At 37.8% G+C, this 25,852-nt stretch overlaps 1 protein-coding gene across 2 annotated transcripts in view; it reads right to left on the bottom strand.

Annotated features, from left to right (window-relative positions):
- Positions 1-25,852, bottom strand: part of BRAP (BRCA1 associated protein) — a 54,965-nt gene that overhangs the window by 17,089 nt on the left and 12,024 nt on the right. Inside the window, exons 7-12 of one of the 2 annotated variants that reach the window (XM_074205733.1) lie at positions 24,364-24,439; positions 23,606-23,744; positions 23,089-23,198; positions 20,315-20,404; positions 15,218-15,321; positions 13,484-13,943 (exon numbers count right to left, since the gene is read on the bottom strand). In XM_074205733.1, coding sequence (XP_074061834.1) covers positions 13,580-13,943; positions 15,218-15,321; positions 20,315-20,404; positions 23,089-23,198; positions 23,606-23,744; positions 24,364-24,439 — 883 coding nt within the window. In that variant the 3' untranslated portion in view covers positions 13,484-13,579. Of the gene's footprint in view, positions 1-13,483; positions 13,944-15,217; positions 15,322-20,314; positions 20,405-23,088; positions 23,199-23,605; positions 23,745-24,363; positions 24,440-25,852 lie in introns of those variants that run through there. The other variant, XM_074205734.1, reaches the window with a different exon arrangement.

The following is a 25,852-nucleotide window of genomic DNA, read 5'->3' on the forward strand; positions in this document are numbered from 1 at the left end:
TGATCACCCTGCTATGTGGCCCCAGGCAGGCCACCCAGCCCCACTTGCCCTGCACCCTCCCCCAAATAATAACAAAAAATGTGTTTCAGTCTTTGTTCCAACACCATCAACTCTGTCGTGAGTGGATCACATTCTTTATGATAAGTCCATCACAAAAGTTACTTCCATATTTTTCCACCGTTGCCATTGCTGATCGCAACTCCCTCCTTTCTTATTTCTCCACTACCATGTACTATATTTTCTCTCTCCTTTCACTATGACTCTGCTGTAGGGTCGCTGAGTGGCTCAGCAGACAGATCCCTGGTCCTGGGGCCAAGAAGCCCTGAGCCCCCATACCACCCCTTAGGCCCAGCATCTGCCTGGCCCTATGGTCCTGGACAGGCCTTCCAATCCCAGCCCCTTGCAAGAAGTAAAAAAAGAAAATGCGTTATATCTGACCACTCTCCCCCCAAGGTCCATCCTCTCCTCCTTTATTCACATCCCCACCCCTTCCCCCTGCTCCCCCCTCCTTCTTACTCCAGATGTCTATAAGCCATTGAGTATATATGCTGTTTCCTCTCCTAGCCACCTCTGATGAGAGCAAAGGTTCCCTCATTCCCCCTTGCCTCCCCCCTTCCATATCATTGCAATAGCTCATTGTAATAAAAAAAAATGTTATTATGTGAAATATCTTGTCCTATTCCCCCTTTCCTTTTTCTTTCTCCCATTCCATTTCCCTTTTTTTCTATTGACTCCATTTTTCCACCATATTTTATCTTTGAATTCAGCTTTCTCCTGTGCTTCAACTATAAAAGCTCCCTCTACCTGCTCTATTAACTGAGAAGGTTCATATGAATATTATCAGTATCATTTTTCTATACATGCAGTTCATCCTCATTAAGTCTCTATATTTCCCCCCTCTCCTCCAATCTCCATGCTTCACCTGAGTCCTGTATCTGAAGATCAAACCTTCTGTTCAGCTCTGGCCATTCCAAAAGGAACATTTGAAATTCCCCTGATTCATTGAAAGTCCATGTTTTTCCCTAGAAGAGGACATTCAGCCTTGCTGGGTAGTTCATTCTTGGCTGCATTCTAAGCTCTTTTGCCTTCCAGTATATTGTATTCCAAGCCCTACGAGCTTCCAATGTAGCTGCTGCTAAGTCCTGTGTGATCCTGACTGCAGCTCCACGATATTTGAACTGTGTCCTTCTGGCGGCTTGTAATATTTTCTCTTTGACTTGGGAGTTCTGGAACTTGGCTATAATATTCCTAGGGGTTGGTTTTTTGGGATCTCTTTCTCAGGGGGATCGGTGGATTCTCTCCATTTCTATTTTGCCCTCTGCTTCTAGAATATCAGGGCAATTTTCCTGTAGTAATTCTTTGAAAATGATGTCAAGGTTCTTTTCCTGATCATGCCTTTCAGGTATTCCAATAATTTTCAAATTATCTTTCCTAAGTCTGTTTTCCATATCAGTTGTTTTTTCAATGAGATATTTCACATTTTCTTCTAATTTTTCATTTTTTTGGTTTTGAAGTATTGATTCCTGATTTCTGGTAAATTCACCAATCTCCCTGAATTCTATTCTTTGTCTGAAGGATTTGTTCTCCTCAGAGTTTTCTTATCTCTTTTTCCATCTGGCCAATTTTGCTTTTTAAAGCATTCTTCTCCTCAATAACTTTTTGAACTGTTTTATCCATTTGACCTAAGCTGGTTTTTAGCATGCTATTTTCTTCAGCATGTTTTTGGATTTCCTTGACTAAGCTGCTGACTTCATTTTCATGTTTTTCCTGCATCTCGCTCCTTTCTTTTCCCACTTTTTCTTCTAACTCCCTCATTTGATTTTCAAAGTCTTTTTTGAGCTCTATCATAGCCTGAGCCCACTTTCTGTTTTTCTTGGAGTCTTTAGATGCAGGAGCTTGTGCTTCCTCATCTTCAGACTATTTTGATCCTTCTTGGGCTCATTTGTAAAATATTTGTCAATGGTCTTCCTCTTGTTTCTTTGTTCATTTTCCTAGCCTAAGCCTGTTTTTGGGGGGTGCTTCCTGATCTTTTGGGACACTCCCACAAGGGTCTCAGTGTGTGAGGTTCTGTCCTCCCTCCTGGTCTGTGAATGACCATAAGCGCCCCCCTCTGCCACGGGGACGAGGTGGGGGGGGCCCTGCTGTTCTATGGGGGGGGGCGTAGACTGCAATCAGGATCTGAATGTGGTCAGAGCTCCAGAGTCCTGTTCCAGGGGCAGAGGACAGAGCTCTGCAGTCTCTCTCTCTCTTCACTCCCCTTCCTCAGCTCAATGGGCTCATGCCCTGGGGGCTCCTGCTTACTGGCTCCACCTGCTTCCGTTTCTGGCTCTGGGCTGCAGAAAGACCAAGCTGCTCCCTGTGTGCCTTGATGGCTGGGCTCCATGTGCTCGCTCTGGCAGAGGTCCCCCGCTGTTCCCCCACTTATTGCCAGTGCTCCCCGGGGTGCAGCTCAGGAGACTCCCCTGCTGCTGTGAGCTGTGGCTCCCAGCGCCCTGGGGCTGCCTCCGGGAGGCTGAAGTTCTTTGGCTCTGGCGGGCCGCCCCTCCGACCCCGGGGAGCAGAGCCTTTCTGCTGTTTTCCAGGTTACCTTGAGTAGGAGAACTGCCTCACTGGGTCCCTTTGTGGGTTCTGTCTCTTGAAAGTTTAGTTAGAGTCCTTAGTTTAAGAGTTTTTATCAGGGAGCTCCTAAGACTGGATCCCTTCATGTTGCCATCTTGGCTCTGCCCCCCCACTTCTGATAAATCTTAACTAAAAATTCCACCTTCTACAGAAGTCTTTTTTAGGGTTTGTTTTTTTTTTTGTAAGGCAAACAGAGTTAAGTGGCTTGCCCAAGGCCATACTTATTAAGTGTCTGAAGCTGGATTTGAACTCAGGTACTCCTGACTCCAGGGCAGATGCTCTATGCACTGAGCCACCTAGCTACCCCCAGAAGTCTTCCCCAGTGTCTTCTGCTAATTATTTCCTACTTATCCTAGATAAAGCTTTTTGTATGTAATGTAAGGATATTTATCTCTCCTGTTAGACTATGAGCTTCATAAAGGTAGGGGCTATCTTTTGCCTCTTTTTTTGGGGGGGGATCCTCAACACTTAGTATAGGGCTTGGCACATAGTAGACAATGTTTACTTATTGATTAGAAATACAGGGGCGGCTAGGTGGTGTAGTGGATAAAGCACTGGCCTTGGAGTCAGGAGCACCTGGGTTCAAATTTGGTCTCAGACACTTAATAATTACCTAGCTGTGTGGCCTTGGGCAAGCCACTTAACCTTTTTGCCTTGCAAAACCTAAAAAAAAAAAGTTTGTCGTTGATTAGAAATACAAAAAGAGGCAAAGGAGTTCCTTCCCTCAAGGCAATCCTAATGGGAGACAACATGCAAACAAATATATACAATACAAACTAAAGGGTTAAATAGGAAATAATTAACAGAGCTAAGGTATTAGAATGAGAACGGGTGTGAGAAGGCTTCCTGTAGAGATAGGATTTTGGTTTGGTTCCTGGTCCCACATGTTGCCTAATATATTTCTGCTCCTAGTGCAAAAATCTTATGTTTGGATGCATCAACTCAAACCTGTTATTTGAGGGCAGCCTGCTTACTTGTATTCGTATATCTGGTACTTAGTAAACATTTAATGAATGCTTTATAAAAATCATCTGGAAAGAAAAGAAATATTGCAGTAATAGTAATATCATTGACTATCATTTATTAAGTACTTACTATGCATCAAGCATTGTGCTAATGGAAGTAGAAATACAAGCAAAAACAAAGTCTCTGCCCTCAAGGAGCTTACATTCTGGTGGAGGAAGTCAACACACACACACACACACACACAAACACACACAAAAGGAAACTGAAAAACTGAGCTGGGGATGAAAGAGACTTGGCTACACCTGGGTTTCTTCTTAGGGAGGCTCTGGGAGGAGCTATCCAATTAGAGGAAGAGGGCACTTCCAATATGTGAACTTCAGTACAGCAGGTCAAATCCCACACATGAAATCATGTGCAAGTGATTTAGTCTTAAGTCTCAGTTTTGTAGAGTTGTAAACGACTCCAGTATATTTACCAGAAAAGCTTGAATGAAGTCACAAAGAGACTGACATATCTGAAATGAATGAGCAACAATAACAAAAATTTGTGGAAGGAGGGCTGGTCTTGAGGTCAAGAAGACCTTACCTTTGACACAATTTGGATGTGTGATCCTGGACCTCATGCAACTCTCTAAGATGGAGTTACAACTAGTTTCTACAATAAAAAAAAAAGTCAAAGGCAGACCAAAATAGGGGAAAAAAAGGAAATAGGGATAATGTCCAGGGTATTTACTTTGTTGTGAGCATTACATGGACCAACACTTTTCACATCCATTCTCTTCCTTCCTATTCTCAATGATACTTGGTAGAACTCTTGTTATCACCTACACAACTTATTACAATACCCTTTTTTTTAAGGTTTTTGCAAGGCAAATGGAGATAAATGGCTTGCCTAAGGCCACACAGTTCCAGTGCTCCATCCACTGTGCCACCTAGCCGTCCCTAAATTTTTAACTTTTTAGCAGTTTGATTGGTATGGCACTAAGTAATTTAATTTAGGTAGAATTGTCATTTTCTATAATTGTTTAGATCTACTTTATATGAAAAGTGTTTTATAATTATGCTCACATAGTTTCTGGTTTTTGTCTTGGCAGGTAGACTGTAGACAACATAAAATACTTGGTAATTACTTCAAATGAAATTTCTAATTCCTGCTGCTGGGCTTTGTTGGTAATATAGAAATGCTGATGATTTATGTGAATTTATTTTATGCCCAGCAACTTTGCTAAAGTTCTTAATTGTTTCAAGTAGAATTTTAGTTGATTTTCTAGGATTTTCCAAATATACCATCATATCATCTGCAAAGATTTAGTTTTGTTTTCTCAATGTCTATTCTAATTCTTATTCAAGTTATCTTAGGGAGTTCATTGATGGCTTGTTCAATTTCTTTTTTCTGAAATGGGGTTATTCAAGTACATTATTTTCTCTTGTTACAGAGTAATTTATATTTTTGTAGATATCCATTTCAATTAGAGTATCAGATTTATTGGTATACAGTTGAGCAAAATAGTTCTGAATTATGATTTTAATTTCCTCCTCATTGGTAGTGAATTCACCGTATTCATATAGGTAATTTGGTTTTTTTCTTTTTTAATCAAATTAAACAAAGGTTTTGGTTTTTTTGTTTTTTTCATGAAACAGACTCTTGGTTTTTAGTCAAGTTTCCTACTTTCAATTTTACTGACTTCTCCTTTGGTTTTCAGAATTTCTAATCTGGGATTTTTCTAGCTTTTTTAGTTGCATGCCCAATTCATTGATCTCTATTTTATGCATGTAAGCATGAATTTCCCCTAATAATTCATTTGGCTACATCCTACAAGTTTGGTATATTATTTGATTGTTGTCATTGTCTTGGATAAAATTTTGATTATTTCTATAATTTGATTTTTGATCCACTTATTCATCAAAATTAAAATTAATTTTTATTCTATCTTTGCATAGTCCTTTATTACATATAATTTCTATATTACATCCTGAAAAGGATAGTCTTCCTGCTTTTCTGCATTTGACTGTGAGGTTTTTATGAGGTCAATTTTGTATATCATGTATCACTGAAAAAAAGGTATATTCCTGGGGCAGCTAGGTGGCACAGTGGATAAAGCACTGGCCCTGGAGTCAGAAATACCTGGGTTCAAATCTGGTCTCAGACACTTAATTATTACCTAGCTGTGTGGCCTTGGGCAAGCCACTTAACTCCATTTGCCTTGCAAAAAAAAAAAGAGCATTGAAAATCTTTACATGTAATTGGAAAAAAATTAAATAAAATGAAATATAAAATTGTAAATTATTAAAAAAGGTATATTCCTTTCTGTCTTTCTGTTTCTCCAGATACCTACCATGTCGAACTTTTCTAAATTTTTATTCACATTAACTTCTTTCTTATTTATCTTTTGGTAGGATTCATCTGAGAGGTTGAGGTGCCCCATCCTATTTAGTTTTACTATGTCTTCTTGTAACTCATTTACCTTCTCCTCTAAGAATGTAGATACTATACCATTTGGTGCATATATCTTTTAGTATTATATTACTTTATTGTCTATGGTACCTTTTAGGAAAATAGTTTCCTTCTTTATCCCCTTTTGGTTAAGTCTATTTTTGCTTTTACTTTGTCTGATATCAGGATTGTTACTCCTGCTTTTTTTTTTAACTTTGGTTGAAGCATATATTATGCTACAGATTTTTACCTTTACTGTGTCTCTCTCTGCTTCAAATGCTTGTAAACAATGTATTGTACAATTCTACATTTTAATCTACTCTTCTATCCATTTGTTTTATGGGAGATGTCCATCCTGTTTATTCAGTTATGATTACTAACTCTATATTATCCTTCATTCTACCTCTCCCCCACCTTTGTACTTTTCTCTCCTTTTTATTCTTTCTGTCCTCACCAGTGTTTTTCTTCTGACCATTAACTACCTTCTCTTCTATCCACCCCCTCCCTTTCCTTTCTACTTCTATCCTCCATCATTCCCTCCTAATTTCTGGTATGATAAGATAAATTTCTAAACCCAGTTGAGTGTATAATTTATTCTCTCTTTGAGCCAAATTCAATATGTCAGATTCAAGCAATTCTTTCTCTCTTCTGTAATAGGTCTTTTGCACCTTTTCATGTGATGTAATTTGCCTTATTCTGCTTCTTCTTTTCCCAATACAATCCTTTCTTTTCTGTCTTTTATTATCATCCCATCAAAACCAAATTATATCCAAACCCTCTGAGTATACTATTTCTAATAGAGATACAGTTCTCATGAATTAAGAGTATCATCTTCCAGTTTAATAACTTTTTTTTCTTTTCTGAATTACCTTTTTATGCATCTCTTAAGATTAGTATTTAAGGGGTGGCTAGGTGGCGCAGTGGATATAGCACCAGCCCTGGAGTCAGGTCAGGAGTACCTGAGTTCAAATCTGGCCTCAGACACTTAGTAATTGTAACTCATTTACCTTCTCCTCTAAGAATGTAGATACTATACCATTTGGTGCATATATCTTTAGTATTAGATTACTTTATTGTCTATGGTACCTTTTTAGGAAAATAGTTTCCTTCTTTATCCCCTCAGGAGTACCTGAGTTCAAATCTGGCCTCAGACACTAGCTGTGTGGCCTTGGGCAAGCCACTTAATCCCATTGCCTTGCAAAAACTAAAAAAAAAAAAAACTAATATTTTAAGATCAAAATTTCTGTTCAATTCTGGTCTTTTCATCAGGAAAATATGAACCCCACCCCATTTCGTTGAATATCCAACTTTTCCTGAAAGATGATTTTGCAAGGTAGTTAATTTTGGATTGTAATCCTAGCTCCTTTGTACTCTGTAATATATTCCAGAACCTCCAATCCTTTAAATGTTGAAGCTGCCACGTCCTATGTAATCCTGCCTATGGTCCTGTAGAATTTGAACTGTTTCTTTCTGGCAGACCTCAGCATTTTCTCCTTGACCTGATAATTCTGGAATTTGGTTACAATATTCCTTAGTGTTTTCAATTTGGCATCCTGATTTTAATCTGGAGGTGATCGGTGGATTCTTACAATGACTATTTCATCCTCTGGTTCAAGGATATCAAGGGAGTTTTCCCCTGATTTCTACAAAGATGTTGTCCAGATGTTATCCAGACTCTCCTTCTGATCATGGCTTTCAGGAAGTCCAATAAATCTTAAATTATCATTCCTGGATCTATTTTTTTAGGTGAGCTGTTTTTGCAGAGGTATTTTTCATTTTAAAATTTTTGCTTGACTGATTCTTGGGGTCTCATAAAGTCCTTAACTTCTATTTGCTCAATTCTGATTTTTAAGGAATTATTTTCATTGACTAGCTTTTCCATCTAGTCAATTCTATTTCTGAAGTTGTCTTTTTTCCATTTGCCCAACTCTACTTTTTAAAGAATTGTTTTCTTTGTACATTTGTCAATTGTGTTTTTGAAGGAGTTATTTTCTTTAGTTTTTGTGATTCTTTTTCTAAACTGTTGACTCTTTTGCATACCTCTCATTTCTTTCCAATTTTTTTTACTTGATTTTTGAAATATTTTTTGAACCCCTTACAGGACTTTTTGGGCTTAAGACCAATTCATATTCCCCTCTGGGGTTACACATGTAGGCCTTTTTCCAATTTCCTCTTCTGAGAAGGTATTTTGATCTTCCTTATTATATTAGAGCTTTCCCCCCCTTACTCATGTTTAGCCTAATTTGTGGTTTTTAAAAATTGAACTCTGCTCCTGGGCCACAGGGGACATTGTCCCAAGTTTCTTGGGCAGGGGCTCAGAAGCCTACTCACAGAACTTCTGAGTGCCAGAGACTCAGACATTAGCATCTTTCCCCACTGTGTTGGGGCAGTTCAGTCTAGTTGTGTTTCTTGTGCTAGGGGTTCTGGGTCTCTCGATTTGCCATCTGTGATAATGTTAGATCTCTCACAGTTGTCCTGCTGTGCCACTGGCTTGTGGCTGAGAGCCTTCCACTATAGCTTCCCAGCCTTCATCTGCACTGGGAAATGTTTCCCCTCTATCCAAATGAGATAGAACTTTATGTCCCTCCAAGATCTCATTGGTCTGCGAGTTGTCACTCCAGAATTCATTTAGAGGCTTGATTAATATTGTTTTTGAGAGAAATGGGAAAGAACTCAGGTAAGTTCCCATCTTCTCTCCATCTTGGCTTCATCTATCTTCAATAGCTTCATAATCCATTTCCCCAGATAAGACATTTGAAAAATATTTAGAACGCTGCCCAACACTTAGTGTCTAATAAATGCTTTGGGCACCTAGATGTCTCAGTGGATAGAATACTGTATCTCAAGTCAAAACACTCTTTATTCAAATCTGACTGTAGCCAATTAGCTGAAACCTGTTTGTCTCAGTTTCTTCATCTGTAAAGTGGACTAGGGAAGGAAATGGCAACTTACTCCAGTATTTTTGCCAGAAAAACTCCAAATGGGGTCAACAAATGCTGGAAAATATTTAAACAACTGAACCACAACTAGCATTTTTATAGCATTAAAATTTTCCAAGTCCTTTATAGATCTCCTTTGGTACCATTTTTATCCTCATTTTTTCACATAAGCAATCAAGCTTAAAGGAGTTAGGGGACCAGGTCATACAACTCAGTGTCTGAGGTAGGATTTCAACTTGGGACCTTTCTAACTCCAAGTCCAACACTCTTTTGATCAACTCCATTATTTTCCTTCTCCAAAATCAACCTTCATTTACTTTCCATCTTTGTCTGCATTATCTGTCCGGGGCAGTATGGCAGTCAATGGAGAATCGACCTTCACACTAGGTAAGATGTGGGGCTTACAGTCAGACTTCCTAACATTGAGATCATGGGTATGGGCCCTATACTTCATTTTATCACTTGAGGTTCAAGAAGATCTGTCCTATCATTTGAGGTCCAATAAGTCCTGTCACCAGAAGCTGGTTTCTACTAGATATCAGATAAGCCACTGAATCTTAAGTCTTCTCTCTTGCTGGACTAAAGCTTTAGTACTTTCTCTCTGGCTTTAGTACTTCAGACCATGATTCTTTTTGGTCCTGTTTCAAGCAGTCCTCTCCTCAAGGATGACTCTGAGCTTAAAAATGGCAAAACAGAAGTTAAGATCCCTTCCCAATACCTCTAAATGGATATTCCAACAGGTGTATCTTCGAGAGGGGCAGGGGAGAAATGCTTGTTCCAGTTGTCCATTCTCAAATGATGTTATTGCATTGTTTTTCTGCAAACACACACACACCACACACATGTCCTAAAAAGGATTAGGTAGTACCTTCCTCTCATTTCATTTTACACTTATTGATTATTCCCCTATCTATACCTGGGCCAATCACTTCAGTTTTCCTGACCTATTCTTCATCTGTTTAATGAGAATTCAAGAACAGATCATTTCCAATATTTGCCAGTTTAAATCCTGAACCCATTACACATACTCTATAACTCAGCATATCTAGCAATTAAACATTAAGAGTTAGAATCTCTAGACAAATATTTTTTGGAAGTACTTCTTTCAAAATTGTTAAGAGTTATAATTAAGAGCAAATCTAGGGGCAGCTAGGTGGTGCAGTGGATAGAGCACCAGCACTGAAGTCAGGAGTACCTGAGTTCAAATCCAGCCTCAGACACTTAGTAATTACCTAGCTGTGTGGCCTTGGGCAAGCCACTTAACCCCATTTTCTTGCAAAAAAAAAGCCTAAAAAAAATTAGAAAGGAGCAACTCCAGTAACTAAAGAACTAGGTAATAATAGTAATAATAGCTGCCATTTATAATGCATTTTAAGGTTTGCATTATAGTTGCACCTCCCAACTCTGGGGTATAGTACTATGCATGTTATTAGTCCCAGAGCTTAAATGACTTATAACAGGGGCACAGGCTCTGTGTCTGAGATAAGAAATAAATTCCCATTTTCCTAGCTCCCAGTGCAGAGCATTATCCAGGAGAGATACCTCACCCTCAGATTATCACGATCTTATCCAACTGGATCCACTCCATCAGATTCACTGGACACCCAGGTAGCAATAATGTTGTTGTGGTTTTTACTTTTTTGCAAGGCAAATGGGTTAAGTGGCTTGCTCAAGGTCACATAGCTAGGTAATTATCAAGTGTTTTAGGCGAGATTTGAACTTAGGTCCTCGACTCCAGGGCCGGTGCTCTATCCATTGCACCACCTGGCTGCCCTAGCGATGACATTGAAGACAGAGAAGGCCCTGTTGTGCCAGGTAGTGAATGAATCTTCTTTGATGAGTCCATTCCAGTCATCTAATGAGGGACACTTGCAACACATACTTTTGCAGCATATGCAGACAGACTTCTGGAGACTGAGAAAGGTCTGTCCACTTTTGAAGTGTGTCTCCCAGTGTCTGGAACTCCTCAGTGAAGGTGTAGATGGTAGAAGCCTTTTCTAATCTGCTTAGCTGTTAGTTTTTGCTTCCTTCTCCTGTTTAAAGAATGTATCCTCATACTAGAATGCAAACTCCTTGAGGACAAAGACTGTTTTATGGTCCTTGTAATTTCAGGCCCTGGAACAGCAGGCACTTCATAAATGTTGGCTGGACTGAATGTTCTAGGATGTACTATGTGTCTTGCAAATGATCCAGGGTGCTCTACAAAGGAATGGCTCCTCAAAGGGCCTAGCATATTACATGTCTGTCAGTGAACAAGTTCTTTGATAACAAAGAGAAAAGGATACTGTGTACTGTACCAAGATAAACTGGTTTTCAATCAGAGTCTCTGATGTCTAAGTTGCAGAATAACTAAGGGTATACAGAAGTCATTTCTTTTACTTCCTTATCCTAAGCTCAGGAACCAGGGGCTGATGGTAGCTCCTGAATCCAGGTCACTAACACTTTCCCAAAATACTAATGAATGGCATGTCCCTCATCAGCTTTCAATTCAAGACATTAAAAACCACACCCAGACAAGAATCATTCCAAAGCTGAGTAGTTTTAATGCAATTTCCCCATCCAAGGTAGTATGGAGATGATAAGTGGCCCATTTCCATCTTGGAAAATGCAGTAGCAGCTTCCCTCCCTAACCCCCCATCCCTATTTCCTCCCCCTCCCCAACTTGTGAAACTTAGTTAAATTCAAAATACATGAATTTCAAAACAAACAATTTTTAAAAATATATTTTGTCTTGTTAAGACTTTATGATATCTACCTTGATAAAACATCTTTTCCTCCAATTATTACCTTTACCTTTTTGTTTATTTTCCTGGTATAGCCTTTCATATTATTACTTAGTTCTACCCTTTCTGAAAAAAATCACTGCTTTCCCACCTGGTTATTTTCTTATTTTATGGTGTGATGAGCTTGTAAAAAGAATACTGCACATTTCTAAACTAATTCTAATTCTCTTAATTAGATCACTATTCCAGTTTCTGAAAGGTCAGACATGCAACACAAGCTCTTGACCAAAAAGCAGGATTCTAGCTAGTGTAAAAATATATTTTAAATAAAATATAATTTCTATAGGAGAGAGAATCTGACTCTGTTTTACACGCCCACTTAAGGTTTCAAGATAGATCTATACCTAAGGCCAAGTTAAACCTGTCTAGTAAGTCTATACTAGGAAAAGACTGAGAATGTCTAAAAACATTTATGCTAGAAAGTTTCTAAGAGATGCTGAAGCAGCAAGTCAGAAGAATAAAGGGAAAAGATGCAGCTGGTACATTAACAAGATGAAGATGAGATTTTGAAATAAAAGGTGATGATGTAGCCCAAATCACCATCAAAAAATAATTCTGAAATGTGATAATTTAGAGACAAACTGATTAACTGGTATATTAAAAAAAATCCAGTATCTAACAGTATTTGAGTGTGATTTACTCTGCTCACACTAGTCTCACTTTAATTTTGCTCTGTATATTCACAAGTCACTCTATAATTTGAGGTTCTAAATTAAATAGCTGACCCACTACTGGGGGTCAAAAAAAACGACCATTCAGAAAGGAGCTATTTCAAATTTCCTATTCTTTTAATTCAGGTGCAATTTAGTCTTTGGAGATTTTTTTTCCTTCCAAAGTTTATTTTAGCCTCTAGTTCAATATGAAATGTAATCTGCATGAATATTCAATTGGCACTGACCTCAGCAGAAAGCACAGCTGGCAGGACAGGTATGTCATATACCCCCACCTAATTTAAACATCTAACTCTGCTGTTTCTTTTGGTCAGTTTATTTAGCTCGGTGTCCAAACTGCTGGAGCAAGAGCACTTATGAGGGCGTATTTGTTGGTAAATTTCTGGGCAATAATCACTAAACCAGCAGACTTCAAAATCATAATAAAATCAGTTGAACCCAAACCAAAGTTTCCATTCCTAGTGAGTGTGTTCTGCCCAAGTTGTTTTTTCCCCCTTCCTGGCTATCCCTAGTAGATGACACAATAACATGCATCTATGCCCAGTTCACAAAATTCCTTAAAAAGGATGATCTTCCCATTCTCCTCTAGCAGGGTAGATCAATGATATTTGACAGAAAGGAGTTATGGCTCATCCAAATAGGACCAACTTCTGACAAATGTTTCTGGAACAACCAAAAGGCTTTTTCAGCCTTAACTGCACCTGTTTTCTTGACCTCTGCAACTGCTACTGCTCCAAGGGTCCTTTGGTGCTCCTGTGCCTAGGAAATCTTCATTGAAGTTTCAAACATTTTCTTAATATCAAAAACTGACCCCAGGACTTAAGTGTGAAATATGCCAACTCAATAAGTACAGCTGAAAAATGTAGTTTTGGATAAATTTGGAAGGCAAAATGGTAATTAAAACATACCAGGGGTTAGCTAAATATAACCATTTAAAGAAAAACTCTTTTTAAATACTGCCAATTCCCATTAGCTGTCCTGGTCATAAACCCCTATAAATTCATTAAACAACACACTAGGAAAAAAACGATCCAAACAATTTCATGTTGATCCTCACTTCATGTACTTACTTATTCAGTAACCAACCTCACATTTGAGTTGGCAGCCCCTGAAACCTCCTGGTGACAGGGGCCACTGTCTTAGCCACAAGTGCTTGCTTAAAAGAGGCTCACTTGCCCCTCTTGCCCCTGCCCTTCCTGGAGGGCAGCTTCCCTGTACCACCAACTGAAGGTGAGCTTGCTGCAGAGGCCATAGCGATGTTGATCTGTCCCTCCTGGATTTCCTGCCGGGTCTCGGCTGGTAAGTGGTTAATTTTCTGCTGGGCTTCTAGGTAAAACATGACATCACGCAGCTGCTCCTGGATCTCTGTTATCTGCATATCCTTCTGATCACAAGTTTCCTTCAGAACTTTCTCCTCCTCCTTAAGCTTGTTTTGCAGGAGGACTTGATTAGCTCGCAAACACTTGTTCATTTCCTGCTCTTCTTTGAGCTCAGTGGAGAGTTTGGCTAGTTTTACATTCAGTTGTGTGCACCTTTCAAAAGACAAAGCAATACAAATGCACATTTTCCACGGGCTGATGTATTACCCTCTCTGTTCTTCAAACCAATGGAGGAGCCAAGGCTCCAGAGTCTCTTTAGCAGGTAAGCTCTTTCTCATCTTAGTAAGGTAGGATATTTTACTACCAATTAGGTTCAAGAGTCTCTGAGCAGTACTCTCTCTAGCTAATACATTTAAAGTATCACAATAACATACTCATGGATTACTTAGAACATTTTTTAAAAAGATTCTGGATTTAAAAAGTCAAGGGCATATTATAGCCCACTCATAACCTACCCAGCAACAACTACTAATCCTTTCTGATAGTTCTGTCTTTCAACATCTGGGTGGGTGAGTTTGAGAGATAGCAATGTTGATAAGGAAATTATGAGGAATTTATGAGCATTTTTGGAAAGTCTAGTGTTCTACCCTCAATGGACATACTGCATATGGAAGGGAATTATGATGGTAAAATTAATTTCAAGACTGCTTAGTTCATGGCTCTGCCTCTCATTCTCTTCAAGGCAAAGAAGAAATCAACAACTACTTTTGGAAGGTACTCAGAATACTCAGGAAAATTACTTTTATTCACTAACATTTGCCTTTCTTCCCAAATACCTACAGCAGCATATGTTCTGACATAATCATTCATAATCATTTATCACTTTCTTTACCCGCCCCCACATCTTCTTAAGCTACACTGTATTTCTGGTCTGGAAGAGCCCACTTTACTCTCTCTCTCTCTCTCTCTCTCTCTCTCTCTCTATATATATATATATATATATATGTATATATCTCAGTATGACTTCATCCAGTTATCCATATGTTTCTAAGAATAGCTAACTGAAAATAGAGAAATTACTCCTGAAGACAAAAAAGGAAGACCATGCTAACACATCTTAATCATGCACATATCAAGAGAAGAGGGAACTACATTTCAGAATATCCTTTAAATTTTTCTAACCTTTAAAGATAAATACCCCATTTTCCACTCAACAGTAGGTCCAAAAGCAGGGGAAAGACTATGCTGGGCCATAAAAGACTGATGATGAAAACATTTTTCTAAGCATTAATACTACTTCATAATATTTAGAGTGCTTCCATAACTATTGTGGAAATTATTACATTATCTGAGGGCGAAAACATTTTTCTAAGCATTAATACTACTTCATAGTATTTAGAGTGCTTCCATAACTATTGTGGAAATTATTACATTATCTGAGGGCTTATTTAAAAAATCCTTTAAAGTATACAGAATGAAATACATACTTTCTTTCCACAGATTGTTTTTCTTTTAGGAGATCATTGAGTCTATGCTCCAGAGTATCACATTTCTCAATTGTTTCTTTAAATTTAGTCTTCATGTTGTTAATCTGAAAGTACAAACAGATATCATATCTATACTTCAGGCAGGACAAAGTCCTGCTGAAAAGCAGCAGCTTCTAGACTTTGAACAGCTAAGTTATAATAGATGGTCAAATCTTAACCCATTTTAAATTTTTCCCCAATTATCAAATATTTTTCCTGCTCCACTTTATACTTTACCAAACAAAAAATCAAAACCCCTTGTAATAACAATTCAATACTGCAAAACAAATTTCCATCCACACTGACCATGTCAAAAAACATGAGTCTCATTCTGCATATAAATCTGTCATCCCATTTGCCAGTATTCATTATCAGTCCTCTGGACTCAGGTTGATTACAATGTTGATCAGAATTCTTAAGTTTTTTCAAAACTATTCACTTTTACACTTTTGATATCATGGTATGAAGAACTGTTCTCCTGGTTCTGCTCACTTTACATCAGCTAGATGTCACTCCCAGGTTTCTCCAAAATCAACTATTATATTTTCTTATGGCACAATAATATTCCATTACATTCATATATCATAATTTATTTAACCATTCCCCAAATGATGGCCTTCCTGGTAAATTCCAGTTCTTTGTCATGACAGAAAGAGTTACAATAAATATTTTTGTAGATAAAGGATCTTTTCCTTTGATCTCTTTGGGGCTTAACTTAATTTTTTAATCAAACACTTCTCAACAATTCACTGGATCCCCATGCTCTTTGGAAATTGCATCAAGCACTGATGCAATTAAAATAAGTTATTGATGAAAAATGTCCATATCACAATGGGGTATAAGAAGATAACATAAATACAAGAGATATTGTAGATATGCCCTTGAGACTTTGCCCCCATGTCCTATCACCAATCACATCATGCCAAATTCCAAATTTGGACTGTTCCCACCCTTTCTCTTCCTTTGTTCCTTTTCTGTGTGTACTATTGAAAAGAGCTACAGAATTACAGCAAAGTAATCCTAATCCTTTTATATTTCCCTAAATCAATTTATTATTCCACCCACCAAAGCAAGCTGTTCCTTTCCTCAAGTCTTATATGGGACCCTACCCTCTCAGCTGAGGAAATCTAACCTCCTATGACAATAAAAATATTGAAGTCATTTTCTGAGACTTCCCTTTTTTCCCTCCCTCCTTCTTTCTCAATCAGATCACCCTCAACTATTACTTCCTTTGCTTAGTGACTTCATCAGCTCTCCAGGATTACTTTTAAACAAATGATTCCCAAATCTATAAATCCAGGCCCTAGTCTTTCTCCTATGCTAGTCATCCATACATCACCAATTGCCTCTTGGCCCTCTAAAAACCCTTTTGTCCCACAGTTCTCTTCCATCTACTTTGTGTTTATCTTGTATGCATCTAGTTAGTCACATGTTACCTCCCCAATTAGAATATAAGCTTCTTGAGAACAGGGACTGTTCTTTATCTTTGTAACCCCAGTGCATACTGTCTGGCACATGGAAAACACTTAATATATTTGGTGACTAATTAATTATGAGAATTAATTAATTCTCATTAATTATGAGAAGAGTTAAAGATAACTACGAACAAGGGAGATAAGAATGAATGATGATGTTACAGACAGAAACAAAGTTAGAAAGAGAAAAAGATTCAGTGGGCAGATAATAAAGTTTGGTTATGGTCACACTGAGTTTGAGGTTTCCACAAAGAGATATATGTAAGAGACTGATATTTAAAGTTCAAAAGGGAGATCAAAATAGAGACAGAGATATTAATGAGATTCATAGCACCTGTCCTATTGACATTTTCTCTTCAACATGTCAATATGCATATGACCTCTTATTATTGTAATGCCACAAGGCAATAGAAGGTTTAAAAAAAAAGGAATGCTACAATTAAAAAGTACTTAAGTCAGAATAATGTCTCATCATGAATTGGCTAGAAATGTGGCTTGAGTTGATGAGCATTCTCCAGTCAGTTACTAACTTTTTACTAAAAATTAAAAAAAACCAGACAAAACCACCAACAAAAACCAATTAAATGATCTTATAAGTCATCTGATTTTGGTTTTACAGTTTGAATTTCTAAAGGCTAGTACAAATTTCAAAAAATAAATAAAAGGAAGTAAAAACAAAAGGGTCAGAATGATTTGTCACCTGGCCAACCAATTCTGGGTTAAAGAAAGCAGAAAACATACTGAAAGTCAGGGGTGGCTAGGTGGCGCAGTGGATAGAACACTGGCCCTGGAGTCAGGAGGACCTGAGTTCAAATCTGGCCTTAGACACTTAATAATTACCTAGCCATGTGGCCTTGGGCAAACCACTTAACCCCATTGCCTTGAAAAATCTAAACATATTGAAAGTCAAAGTTTTCTAGTAAGTACCCTGTTATGAGATCTCATTTCAAATTTTTTGTCTACATTGGCTCTTTTTTTAAAAAATTTCATCATTGCTATAAAGCAACTAATCCAAAAGAATCCTAAAGGAAACAATATCATGAGATGGCCTTTACAAGTTGTTTGCATAAAGCATCTTAGGTTGCAATATCAATGTTTTTCATCACAAAAATCTGTAATCAAGGTTGCAGAGTAGTTTCCATTATTATTAGTCACAAAGAAATTGCTGGTAGGTTGATATTTGGCTCAGTCAAGATGATTTTCTATGGCAATTTAAATGGAATCAGTTAATTTCTAGGGAATACTGAAAGAATAAGAAAAGTACAACTGTTAAAAGTAGTACTTTACTACCTTAATGTAGAGAAGAAGTTGCTACTGGCTTTTCTCAGATAAACACAAGCTCTGGCTAGTTTTACCAATCTAGAGAGGCTTCAAAGTAGGGGTTCAATGATGAATTATAGTGAAGATACACAAACAAGTATAATATGAGATCACCTGAAGAGAAAAACACTAGCAACTAGTAGAGGGAATGACAAGAACCAAAGACCCTTGAAGAGCACACCTATCACAATCCACATATCTCTAAAGAATATGAAGTATTTTATAAGTTATAAATCCTTAGCAGTAAGCAATTTTCGTGCTGGGAAGATTAGTATCTTCCCCTCTTATTAAAGATGTGGCTATGACAGCATAATTTGAGTTTGAGTCTATCAAAAGCCCAACAGATCTAGTTCCTTCTCTTTCACAGGTTAAGTGGCAGGTAATCTAAGCATCACATGACAATTGGGCATTAGCCCAAGCGGAGAGACTGTGCCTTGGATCCTGAGATCGGAGAAAGGTGGTTCCCAGTCACAGTTCCTAATATTCAGGGTGACTCCTCTTATCACAAGGAAAGTTACAAAACTCAAAATTATTTTAATTCATTTTAAAAGAACATGCCATACAGTCTACTTTAAGAGAAATGTGGAAATTACAGAATCACTATATTAAACACTCTTCTGGAATCTGACTACCTTCTTTCCTGAGTATTTCACACACAGCATTTAATAAATGTTTATTGAACCAATGTAAGGTACATGGTAAATTTTAATTTTTTGGACTTAGATCATTGTATTGCTAATAACTAAAGTCCTTCACAACTGTTTTTCTTATGATACTGCTGTTACTGTGTATTGTGTTCTCCTGGCTCTGCTCACTTCACTCTAAATCAATTCAAGTAAGTCGTCCCAGGTTTTTCCTGAAACTATTTTGATCCTCATTTCTATTGGCACAATGATATTCCATCACAATCATATCCACAACTTATTCACTCACCTCCCAATTAATGGGTATTGCCTGTAGTTACAATTCTTTGCAACCTCAGAAAGATATATTAAATATTTTTGTACATGTTGGTCCTTTTCCGTTTTTTTTTTTGTTATCTCTGAGATATAGATCTAGTAGTGGTATTGCTGGGTAGACACAATTTTATTGCCCTTTGGCATAGTACCAAGATGCTCTCCAAAATATTTGGTTCAGTTCACAATTCTACCAACAGGGCATTAGTGTATTCATATTTTCTTACTTCCCCACCAACATTTATCATTTTCCTTTTTTTGCCAAATTAGACAATCTGATAGATGTTAAGGTGGTACTTGAGAACTGTTTTATTTCTTTTTTTTTAGGTTTTTTTTTTTTGAAAGGCAATGGGGTTAAGTGGCTTGCCCAAGGCCACACAGCTAGGTAATTATTAAGTGTCTGAGGCCACATTTGAACTCAGGTACTCCTGACTCCAGGGCTGGTGCTCTATCCACTGTGCCACCTAGCTGCCCTTTGAGAAATGTTTTAATTTGCATTTCTCTAGTCAATAATGATTTAGAGCAATTTTTCATAGGACTAGAGATAGCTCTGATTTCTTTATGTGAACATTTCCTGTTCATATCCTTTGATCATTTATCAAATGAGGATTGACTTGTATGCTTATAAATTTGAATCACTTCTCTCTATATATTGAGAGATGAGGTCTTTATCAGATACTTGCTTTAAATTCTCTCCCAATTTTCTTCTTTCCTTTTAATTTTGGTCATATTGGCTTTGTCGTGTAAAGACTTTTTGGACATGTTTAATTTTTTTTTTAAGGTTTTTGCAAGGCAAATGGGGTTAAGCAGCTTGCCCAAGGCCACACAGCTAGGTAATTATTAAGTGTCTGAGACAGGATTTGAACCCAGGTACTCCTGACTCCAGGGCCAGTGCTTTATCCACTGCACCACCTAGCCACCCTTGTAAAGACTTTTTAATTGAATATAATCAGGGTCATTCATTTCAGGATGCTGCCTATTTTGTTTGGTCCTTCATACACGCACACGTATAGTATACATACACATATGTATATATATATACACACATATATGTATATATAGATAAGACTTTGTCGCAGCAATAGATAACTTGACGAATATTAAAAAACAAAAAAAGTTTAAGATGTGGTTTAAATGTTTCCATCTAATAGGAAAAACACTTTTTTCCTTTGGATAGCAGATTAGATAGGAAAAGATTTCAGAATTAATTCCCCCTCCCAAATTTGCCCTTCCATCCTCAACCCCATACCACCACAGTGATAGAGACCAAAAATAGCATTTCCCCAGTTACCACCAAGGAGACTTACTTCTTCAGCAGTATCCTTTTCTATCCGGACTATCTTGTTTTCCCAGTAGATTCGCTGAGATTCTAGCTGGCTCGTTAGTAAATAGGAATACTAAAACCAGAAAGAATAAACAATAGATACGAAACAACTGTTGGCAAGTTGCTGACATATATTTAGAAAGCTGACCCAAAAATTATTTTTTAGAAATATAAGAATAAAAGAGGAAAAATAATTTAACAAAACTAATTAACAAATTGAAAAGCTGTGCCATTAACATATAATATTCCCAACCTATGGAACTCTACTTCTTAAAAAAGATGTCTTCTCTCATCTTTTCTTTTGGGCCAAGCTTGAATTTGGCAATTTAAAGATTCACTGTAGTCTTTGGAATGATATTGTTGTAGGCACTGTAGCTCAGAGTCTACAGGTGGGTGCCACCATGTCCAGCTAGAAGAATTTTCTGATTATTCTGCCTGCTTTCAGTCTCTCCCCCCCTCCATCCTATCCTTCACTCAACAGACACAGTTAATGCTCCAGGGCTGATCATGTCAACCCTCCCTGCCCAATAAACTCCATTGTCTTCTTACTTCTAAGATCAAATATTCAGTTCTCTTCAGGACATGTAAAGCCCTTTACAACTGCGTCTCACACTACGTTTCAAGTTTTTTTCCCCACTTACTCCTTGGAGCAACCACCCTGGTTTATTTGACATCCTTGGAATATGCCATTCCATCTGCTCACCAGGCACCCCCATGCTTGGGATACCCTGCCCCCCTATTTCAGTTTCTGGGGCTTCCCTTAAGACTGAAGCTAATCCTCCCTTTTATAAGAGGCCTTTCCTTATCTCCCTGGCTGCTCAGGCCTTCCCTCTCTGACCAACTTTCCTCTCATCTGAATCTAGAGTCACTGACATGCTATCTCTCCCACCAGAGAAGGAGCTCTGGGGCAGTGCCACACAGGAGGTGCTGATCTACTGGCGGACCCAGACACCACTCTTCTGCGACCACCACCATCTCTTGTGCTCAGATGACCACAAGCACCTGCCAAGTGGTCCCCCAGCCCCCCCTAGCTCTCCCTTCTTCAAACTCCCCCACATAGTCACCCAGGAAGATTCCTAAAGATTAAGTATGACAGTATCACTCCACTGGGTAAGAAACTTCTGCAGGTTCTCACTGCCAACTCCTCTCTGGCCTTTAAAACCCTTCACAACTTGGCTCAAACTTAACTTTCCAGGCTGATTACACAACACTCTCTTAGCTGAACTGTGTCCTAGCCAAACTGGCTTATTTGCTGTTCTCTCTACAAAACATTCCACCTTCCATTTCTACACCTTTGCACAAGCTGTCCCCAGGCCTGGAATGCTGGCCCTCCTCTTGGCAGCCCAAGCTCCCTTCAAGATTCTAATCAAGTGACACCTGTCATACACATAGCCAATTCCACCAGTTATTAGTGGCTTCCTGTCTTTATTCTGCAGTGACTTCTCTGGTTAAATGGTACCTCCATTCCAACAGTCTTTAAGGGCAGGGACTGTTGCATTACTACCATTGTGTTCAGCACCTGGCACACAGTAGGTTTTTAATAAATGCCTCTGAAATAAAAGTAGGTGAGAGCATAAAATCAAGTGATTTTCAAATGAGAAGTGGTGTAAAGCAGATTAATGATCTACAACCATTTAGAAGTGGCGGGCAGCTAGGTGGTACAGTTGATAGAGAACTCAACTTGGAGTCAGGAGGATGGGAGTTTGAATCCAGCTGCAGATACTTGCCAGCTGTGTGACCTTGGCAAGCCACTTAACCCTAATTACCTTACATTCGGAGCCATCTCCAGTTGTTGACTCATATCTGCTCAATGGACCCAAGACGGTGCCAGAAGAGAAAGTGAGGCTGGTGACTTAACACAGACCCCCTCACTCAATTCCAATTCATGTACTTGTCATGGTATCACCTCCCTGATGTCGTGGTCTTCTTTGAGAATGAAGGACAAACATCAGAGGTGGTAGGATATGAATTAGGGTTAACAGGGAGCATGAGAAGGCAGCACTGATAATTTCAGGACCTATCATTTGATCTGGGAAGTTATTCTTTCCACTGAAGCAGATAGCAACCTATATAATTCCAGTTGCTATAGCAAAAAACCAACCAAACAAAACATTACCATGTAACCACTCTGATGGTGCATCTCATCCTCTGACATAAAAACATAGCACATCAATAGATCCAATTTTGGAGCTCCTTCAGCCTGAGCCACCACCAGGCTGGCCAAGACTTCAGGAAGTCAATGCTACTTCCTTACCCTATACTGTTCTCTATGATCAAATACAATATGCTAGCATTTAAAGGAGCAGAGAATGCTCCAAACAAGAATTAATAAGACTGAAGGAAGTGGAGGAGTTGTGATGGGTGGTGACTGGGCACATACTTTGATAAAATTATAGATCCATTCAAATATTTTCCACAGCAATGTGGAGAATATGTCTTCAAATGTTTTTGAACCAAATAAATACTACTATCAGTTTTTGACTTTATAATCACCCAATGATAATAAATAAACCCCCAATTGCTTGCATTTTTATAATAATCTATGCATAGTTATAGAACACTTTACACAGGCTTTATCAGCCATAAAAAAAAAAAAAGCAGCAACTTAGGTCATTTATCTCAGGTGGAGAAATTTGTAATTTGTAAGGTCAAAGACTGATAAAATTCCAGGTAAAATAGCCAGATTCTAAGTCCAAATAGTATTTAAACTACTAAACAACAAAAATAATAACTGATTCAAGAATTAAAATACTTTACCTCTAACTGTAAGGCATCTATTTTCTCTTCTTGACAAGTATCACCTTCACATTCATATTGTACTATTTTCCCATCAGTTTTACTTGCAACCAATCGATGAACATAATTATCTGGAGGAAAAAAGTATTCAAAATAGTTTTCTTAAAATTGAAGTCCTCTAAGGTTTTAAGTCACATAAAAAAGAACTTTTCTTTGATATTATCTTAATGACTGGATTAGTAATATTTTGTTGAAAAATGAATTCTAAAATTTAGGTTCTGCAGTTTCATCAGTGAGAGATTTGGCAGTTGAATGGTATAATTAATTACCACATTGTTCAAGTTCAAGTTATTCATAGGGCCACTGAACATATTATATTGCCATGCCAGTAGAAATCAATGTTTGTAGCAATTAGTAGGAAATATGACAGCTATTTGCTGTTAGCAATAAAGGGAAACTGAAGAGCTGAGAAGATGCCTGCTCCTAATAAAGATGTGTAGGCAGACTGATAATAAAAATGACAGTAGTGTGCTCATACCTCCAGCATAATCCCAGACTCGGTGATTGGTTAGTTGCATTGCATATGTGTGCTGTGTTTCTTCAAAGTGCTTATAAGCATGTCGACTTACATATCGTCCACATCCTATATGGCCACATATCAAACAAATCCAGAGGTTCTGGTAACAAATCAGAAATGTAATGAGGTGTTATATCAGGCAATGTAACCGATAAATCTGGTACACTGTGGCAGACACAATGTTTGAGATATAAAGGAATATTTTGGTTTGTATCTTCAAGTGTTCTGAACAATGTATTTGAGAAATGAGAAAATTATTTCTTGTTTTTTTAAGTATACTAAGAAAATAACAAGGTGAAGTTTCAGAATTGTATTAAATACATATTGATTAAAAACAGAACAGATAAAAGCTTCAAGCTGCAGCAGAATATTTAAAGGTAGATCAGAAATGAGCTATGCACTCACACTTCCTGCCTGATCCCCAAAAATGACTTTAAGGTAGGGCGGCTAGGTGGCCCAGTGGATAGAGCACCGGCCCTGGAGTCAGGAGTACCTGAGTTCAAATCTGGCTTTAGATATTTAATAATTATCTAGCTGTGTGGCCTTGGGCAAGCCACTTAACCCCATTGCCCTACAAAAAAAAAAAATGACTTTAAGGTAGATCCCCAGAGGATTGAGACAACTCAACAGGACCTAAAAGGAACTGAAATGCACCCAGCAGAGGCTATTCCCAACCAAGTCAAAATGAGTTCATCATTCTTTTAAAACCCATTACTTACTTCCTGAACGCCACACTCAAAACATTTATTTTCTTCCACAGGTTCTGGAGTTTGACAGTATCTACAAACAGGACACCTATCAGAAGATAGAGGAAGTAAAAAAAAAAATGTTTCAGATTAGCTAAAAGAGATTAGTTACATGCAAAAATAATTTTTAAGATTCTTTTAAAATTTAAAATTCTCTCCCTTCCTATCTCCCTTACTGAGAAGGCAAGCAATTTAATATAGGCTATAGGTAATCATGCAAAGCATATTTCCATGTTAGTCATGCATAAATGAAAACACAGACCAAAAGAAAAATCATCCAAGAAAAATAAATTTTTAAAAAAAGGATACTTTGATTTGTATTCAGTCTCTAACAGTTCTTTCTCTGGGGATGGACAGCCAGCACTTTTTCATCTTAATAAATCCTTTAGTTGTCTTTTATCACTCTAATTCTGAGAATGGCTAAATCATTCAGTTGATCATCTTACAATATTGCTGTTACTGGGAACAATGTTCTCCTTTTCTACTCATTTTGCTTTACATCAATTCATTAAGTCTTTCCAGGTTTCAGCTCATCATTTCTTTCTTTTTTTTTTTTTAGTTTTGTTTTACAAGGCAATGGATTAAGTGCGTTGTCCAAGGTCACACAGCTAGGTAATTAATAAGTGTCTAAGGCCAAATTTGAACTCAGGTACTCCTGACCCCAGGGCCAGTGCTCTAGCCACTGCGCCACCTAGCTGCCCCTAGAACTGCTTTTAAAATTTTTTTGTTACAAGGAATGGCTTTCTTCACAGGGAAGAGGAAGCATATACTTGGAAATGAATTTTGATATAAATGGAAGATATCAATAAAAATAAAAAAACCAGCTTCATCTCCACTTTAACTTTTACCAAATAACAAAAACCACCACACATGTGCTTTTTGATATTCATAAGACATGTTATTGTACAAAGATGATCTGAAGTAGTCGGGGGAGCAGTAGAGAGGGCACTACACTAGGAGTCAAGAAAATTTGTTGAGATCAATCCAGCTTTAGATACTTACTGGTTGTCTGAACCTGGGCAAATGACTTAACATCTATTTGCCTCATTTTCCTTAACTGCAGAATGGAGATAATAGGACCAACCTCAAAGGTAGTGAGGAGCAAATGAAATCTCTGTGAAGTCTAGCACAGATGACAGCACATGGTAGATGCTTAACTAAGTATTTGTACCTCCCTTCCTCTATTTAGGTGAAAATTTTTAAGGAGATTATGCTTGTCCCATTATAAATACTTGGCATGTGTTGTTACAGTCTATTTGGTGGATTCAGTTATAGTTCACTATTATATGTGGTATGTATACATTAAAAATACAAAACTGCTTCCAATGTAGTTTTCAATTACATATATCTGGGAATCGCAACTTTTTTTATCACCCAAAAAAAGCTAATTAAAAAAATAGACTCAATATTTTCATGCAAATTTTTGGCCATAAACATTCTGTCATTTAAGCCAAAGAGCAAT

Source organism: Macrotis lagotis, chromosome X (assembly GCF_037893015.1).
Source record: "Macrotis lagotis isolate mMagLag1 chromosome X, bilby.v1.9.chrom.fasta, whole genome shotgun sequence".
NCBI lineage: Eukaryota > Metazoa > Chordata > Mammalia > Peramelemorphia > Peramelidae > Macrotis > Macrotis lagotis.